Source organism: Choloepus didactylus, chromosome 2, assembly GCF_015220235.1.
Source record: "Choloepus didactylus isolate mChoDid1 chromosome 2, mChoDid1.pri, whole genome shotgun sequence".
NCBI classification, from domain to species: Eukaryota; Metazoa; Chordata; class Mammalia; order Pilosa; family Megalonychidae; genus Choloepus; species Choloepus didactylus.
This window is the reverse complement of record NC_051308.1, coordinates 196,160,482-196,166,963: the sequence shown is the minus strand read 5'-3', so window position 1 is coordinate 196,166,963 and position 6,482 is coordinate 196,160,482. Positions and strand designations below refer to the sequence as shown.

Genomic DNA, 6,482 nt, shown 5'->3' with positions numbered 1-6,482 from the left:
CGTTATTCGAACTTTTTTGAGCCTCAGATTCCCCATTTCTAAAATAGGGGATAATAATAATACCTCTTAGTTAGGGCTCTCTGGAACATTAAATGAGAAAACACACATTAAGTGCTTAGTACAGTGCTTCACACATAAGGTGCATTCAGTAACTGATAGCTGTTTTTACTATTAATAAAACTGTGACCTAACATCTATTGGGCATCTACTATGTTCCTCAGGATAACATTTAATCTTCAGAACAATCCTGTTAAGTATCACCACGCTCAGATGATGAAAATGAAGCTCAGGGAAGTTAGATAACTTTCTCAAAGTCATCTTTACTTTACATTACTTTCACAAAGATGGCAGAACAGGAACTCATTCCCAGGACCATATTAATTTACTAAATCACAACTGCCTTTTCAGAGCCTATATCACTAATCTTCATTCCACAAATATATGCAAAGCAATTTATGTTTCAGGCTGTGTTTTTAGGCACACAGATTTCTTACCTCTCTTTCACAATAATGGGCATAACCACAATAAACTAAAATTTATTGAGCATTTATTTTATACCAGCTTTATACATATTAATCTGTACTCATTGTGTGACTACCCCCCTTGGACATAGCATGGATATAATCAGAGAACTGTGCAAAATTCCATTTTGAATAGGATGTATGATAGGATGTTTTATTATTTACTTAAAGTTTATTGTTCTCATAATTATAGGCTACAATGTGGAAGTCTGAAACAGAGAAAATTGTATAAAGAGAGCCCAAATCAACGTGAACAAGTATGTAGAAGATAGTTAAAACTTTGTAAGTAGTGCCACTTAGGTCTCAGCAATACTTATCTGTCCTTTTCAAGCACAGGTTTTGGAGCCAGCGTCAACAATGTAAAATATCATCACAAACAACTCTAAGACATTCATCCTACACAAGTGAACATGAGATACAGATATATTTATATAATATATACATACTTTAATATTATATTGGTCCACTGAGTATACATATTTTAACAAAAGATAATAATCTATGTATTCCAGTTAAACATACATAAGATTAGGGTACATTTATGACATTGAAAGTTGGTAAATATAAGTTATAGATCTTTAATATTTTCCAGAGTTTTTATTAAAAAAATTATTTAAAAGTATTTCAAACATTTATTCATTTTCCCAGTGCAAAAGAAGGTTGTTCAAGTCAACTTACCTTTTTCCTGAAGAGTAAGGGAAAGAAAAAAAAAAAAAAACACACTACCTATCATAACTCCCAATAACCTTCCCAATCAACTTTTGCAGTATATATTCTTAGGTCACTGGATTAGTTTAACAAAATTAAAGCCTCGTGATGATGATTCAGTCCTTGCTTCACATATATGACTTTTATGCTGAAATGTTTCTATTTACAAAAGTAGAAAAAAGTAGCAGTGCAATAAAGTGGTTTAAGTTTTGTTCTGAACTGCAGCAATCCAATTGTGCGTGGAGAAAAAAAAAGCACTATTTCAGGATGAAATGAATTGGATATTTTGGAATTTATTTATGGGCTGGGCAAGTTACTCTGAATTAACACAAATCAATACCACCTTAACTTGCTGACACCAGAGAATTTCAGTTTTTAAGTGCATTTTTCTTTATCTTGGTATTAAATACATTATCTAAATCAGCACATGAAAAAAATTAAGATTTTAAGTGTTAAAAAAATTAAGATTTTCTTCAATTTACAGTCATTTCACAGTCTACTTGAAATTCAGCATACCTGCTAGGGTCAGTTTTACAGGAGAGGGGCTTTTAACATGAAGAGATTTAATACTTTGGCAGGTCTCTTTTATCCCAATTAAAAGTCAAGAATTTTTTTGTTAGTTTGCCAATTTTATAGGTGAAAAACATGACGAGAGTAAATAAACTATTTTTAAACCACAAAGACGGACCAAAAGAAAAAAAAAAACAAAACAAGCGATTTAATACATATCACCATTTCCATTTGTATTCAGTGAAAATTTTTACATTTCAAGTCAAGTAACTGAGCCTTCATTAAGGAAAACAAAAAAAATATATGAAAAATTAAAGTACCCTCCAGTTCTAACTTGCTTGTTTTTTTCTGCAAAAGCACAAAAATAATCCTATCATGAACCAAAGAGGACAGTGCCATAGCAAAGGCACAGTGGCTTCCATGTTAAGATTTTTGCTTACCTTGGTTTGATGGGTATATTTTAGATGATAAATTCTGACCACTTAAAATGAATGTTTTCTTACAAATTTGATATGTAAGAAACTGATTTTTTTAAATTAGCAAACATTTGGAGAGGTATCTGTTGGTTTAAAATTCTTTGAATCCAGAGAAATTGTTTTTTTTCAAAATATTTCACACATGAGGCTTTAATGTTTATTTTTAGGAAAAGAACAAATCTGAGGCTATAAAAGCTTCAACTAAAAGCATCTCTTTTTTAATTGCTGAGTAAATCTATGCAAAAATTTTTCCTTGTCCCTATAAAACAAACTAAATAATACTTTTAATATAAGGAAATACAGACATGAGATTTTAACTAGCCAATTTGCATCATCAAAAAAGAAATAGGATGTTCTTTCCTTTCCCCTCAACCAGCCACATCAAGGGAGAATACTGCAAACCTTAGAGACCCCACTGGCTATCATCAGAATAACCACAGAACAAGGGTAGCATAGAGGTGAAACTATTTCTTCTTTATATTCTGGAAGGCAGAAGTTTGGGTGCTCTAGCTTTATAAGTAAAAGTAGCACAGGCAGTCAAAAGCTGACAGTAAATGCACACCAGAACAGGGGCCTAAGTGAAGTTGTCTGACTGGTTACTGCTTTTACAGAAAAAAAAAAAAAAGACAAACCTGAAATGGGAGTAAAAAAACAAACTTTGTCACATTTACAGGAATCTCAAATCTTTTGTATCCCCATGCTTACAGGTAGTTTTGATACACTTTGTAAATAGCTTCAGTATTCAGGAAGTAAGAGTACTGTTGAAAAACGACATGAGAATTCTTTATGCTTCTGATATTTCAGATTTGCTGAGTGCAATAGCCAGTTCTAAGTCTTCTTGTTCTTGCTGATTCAGTCGGGCAAGTCTCTGTTCTTCCTCTCTTTCGCTTTCCCTCTTGGCCCATTCAATCATGTCTTCTTCAGAGGGATACTGCCATTTAAAAGACCAAATGAACGAACAAATGAATGAATGAATGAATGAATGAATAAAAGAAAACAAAAAGAAGGAAAAAAGTGCATTAATTACTTGTTTCACCAGAATGACTTGGAATAGCCTTATGTGTTACTTGTTAAATTTTTTTCCTGAAAACAGGTTTAAGTTTAACCAGTTATTATATTTTGGTTTAATTTAAAAAATTAAACCACTATACAAATAGAGAGCCTATAAAACTAAATACTACCAAACATCACTTTAAAAAGTAGAAATGCTTTAGGTAGATTAGGAGATTCAAAAACAGGAGAGGGATGGCCTTTCTCATCTAATGCAAAACATTTACTACTTCAACTTTAGTGAGCATCCTCACATGAGAAATCATTTTTAACTTAATCCCACTTGTAAATCTCTCTTATCCTAGACCTTCAGGTACAGAAAAACTATGAAGCAAAAAGTATGCTGGGTTTTGCTATGCAGAACTTAAAAGTACAAAGTATACTAAGCAAGATGTGGACCAGATCATTTTTTGAAAAGCATTAGGAAGATTTTGAAGCTTTGGCAGGCTTTGAGAACTTTTTGACCCAGTCTAAATAAAACCTTAACACTGGTCATTATTAGGTCAGAGAAATATTTTTATCCACCCAAAACAGCAATCTTGGCAGATACTAAACAGAAATTTTTACTTGGCTTCGAGTCCTGTCACATGGAGGAATCCCATAAAGAGATGATATGAAAGAAACTGTTAGGCTTTTTGAAAATGGTAGCTTTTTCTCCTAGGGAATTAGCAGGTCTTTGAAACTTAACAAACATAATTCTTACCAAATCTTTCATAATGAAAAAAGAAAGACATTTTTATTATGAACTGCTTAATATTATGGTATATTGAGATTGTGGAGTATGAAATAAGTAAAGCACCTCATCTATTGTTCAAGACTCCTTTCAACCAGGTTTTGACTTGCAGAAACTATATTTAAGACACTAATTGCCGTACAGTGCCAGAGGGTATTTTATATTAAATAAGAGGATTATAATCTCCTAAAAGGCCAATTCTTGATTCTCTGCTTGAAACAATTCAAATTCCATCTAACAAAAGTCAAATCAGCATAATCCTGACACTCCATTTTCAGAATATTCAAAATAATACTGATTTCTAGTCTGCTCCTTCACTTCAGAAGAAGCCACTGGAACTCAAAGAATAAATTCAGAATCTAGAAAGCTCAGTCCAATTATGTCTGCCTTAGTTGCAAGCAGATTCCCTGCCTGACTCCTTTCTAACTAGAAATGGCTGTAGGGATAAAGTGAGTGGTTGGGTGACCAAATGCTACACTGAGGAGGAAGACAGGCAAAATGTGGCCAGGATTAATTGGCTATTAGATTATCTAATTCTGTAAGGAGAGGAAAAGTCCTTTATGTAATGGGCAGTGATAATAAAGGTCATTTTGCCCTGAAAAAAAAATTCAGGGAAAATAAAATTTTGTAAGCTACTCTAAGAATTCTATTAAAAAAAAAAAACCAAAAAGACTTATTTTTATCTGAATAGTGATGGAATATATGGCACTGCTTTATGTTCCTCCAAAGCACCACCTCCATGGTTGGTTGCCCCATTTCTGTGCTCTTACAAGCCCTGCCTGTGTTACTATCAGTGCCCCTCTACTGTTTCTAATGGTCTGTCTAGTCTAATCAGCTCTGACAGTGTGCAGAGTAAACATGGAAGGTTAGTGAATTAAAGCCTTAACCAATAATTAAAATTGGTTAGGTTTTAAGTGAAGCTCATGGCTGAAAGATTTCAAATGGAGTCGAGAGGTCACTCTGGTGGACATTCTTATGCACTATATAGATAACCCTCTTTAGGTTTTAATGTATTGGAATAGCTACAAGTAAATACCTGAAACTATCAAACTCCAACCCAGTAGCCTTGACTCTTGAAGATGATTGTATAACAATGTAGCTTACAAGGGGTGACAGTGTGATTGTGAAAACCTTGTGGATCGCAGTCCCTTTATCCAGTATATGGATGGATGGGTAGAAAAATGGGGACAAAAACTAAATGAAAAATAGGGTAGGATGGGGGGATGATTTGGGTGTTCTTTTTTACTTTTATTTTTTATTCTCATTCTGATTCTTTCTGGTGTTAAGGAAAATGTTCAAAATAGACTAGGGTGATGAATGCCTAACTATACGATGGTACTGTGAACAGCTGATTTGTATACCATGGATGATTGTATGATATGTGAATATATCTCAATAAAACTGAATTTAATTAAAAAAAAAACTTGGTTAGGTTTGACAATCAGATTTTAGATCTTGACATTCACATTTTTAAAAAGCTACTAATATAAAACCACAATTATAGTTTCTATTTAAAGAATCTTTGGCCCTATCCTCTCACATAATAGCTGCTGACTGGTCTCCAGAAATCATCAAAACTTTATGCACAAACACACATACACAGTTACAAATACACAAGCTCATTACTGGTATTATTCATCCAGTAGGCAGACAGCATTGGCTAATGGCCCTAGCCATCTGCAAAATAACTCCTCTCAGGATTTTATTTACGTTCCACTCCAAGACTAAGAGAAGGATTTGCAAAACAACTTGTATATATAACAAGAACCAAGACTACTAAAGTTGTTTGTGCAATGAACAGTTTTAGAACCATCAAAACAGAATCAAACAGAAGTTTTGCTTGGGGGAAGAATCAAAGATCATTTTTAGTATGTTGGTAACTTTGGTTCAAGTGATCCAAATTTGGCAGATTCCAAAGTAATCTTGAAAACTTTAAACAATAAATGGTAAGATTTTCCCCCAAACAGCCCATTCACAGTACTTACAGCACTGAAGTTAGCAAAATTGCTTGGGTCAGCCTCTTTATTGGTAGTGGTAGTAGTAGAAGAAGTGAATGGATCGCAAAACATATCAGGATCTTTTTCTTTGGGGCTATCATTGCATGGGAAAGGCTGAAATGGATCATTCAGTTTAAAGGGATCAGAAGAATCCAATTTGTTGTTGGGTCTTTTCCCTGGATCAAAATCATTACAATTAACTCAACCAGCAAATACGGCAAACACAAACATACAAGAACATGAACACAGGAAGCATTAAAGAACTAGGGGTGGGGGATTGAGGTGACAGCCTAAAACATATTCTCCATATTGTCTTAAACGCCACACCAAGAATCTGTCCTCAAATCTTCACACACAACTTCTCAAATACGTTCTAGCTCTATGTAGCTAAATGAAAAAATAGCAAAGAAGGGATGGGCCAAGAACTATATTTCTGCCCAAAGATTAAACTTTTTTTCCTCCAAAGCACATGTTCCCAAGAAAAGAG

The 6,482-nt window shown here is 33.7% G+C and overlaps 1 protein-coding gene across 3 annotated transcripts in view; it reads right to left on the bottom strand.

Annotated features, from left to right (window-relative positions):
- Positions 1-530: 530 nt before the first annotated feature.
- The window catches only part of EPS15 (epidermal growth factor receptor pathway substrate 15), a 209,658-nt gene continuing 203,706 nt past the window's right edge, over positions 531-6,482 (bottom strand). For 2 of the 3 annotated variants that reach the window (XM_037827249.1, XM_037827250.1), the window contains exons 24-25: positions 5,984-6,171; positions 531-3,146 (exon numbers count right to left, since the gene is read on the bottom strand). In XM_037827249.1, the coding sequence (XP_037683177.1) occupies positions 3,000-3,146; positions 5,984-6,171 (335 nt within the window). In that variant the 3' untranslated portion in view covers positions 531-2,999. The remainder of the gene's footprint in view (positions 3,147-5,983; positions 6,172-6,482) is intronic. The other variant, XM_037827251.1, reaches the window with a different exon arrangement.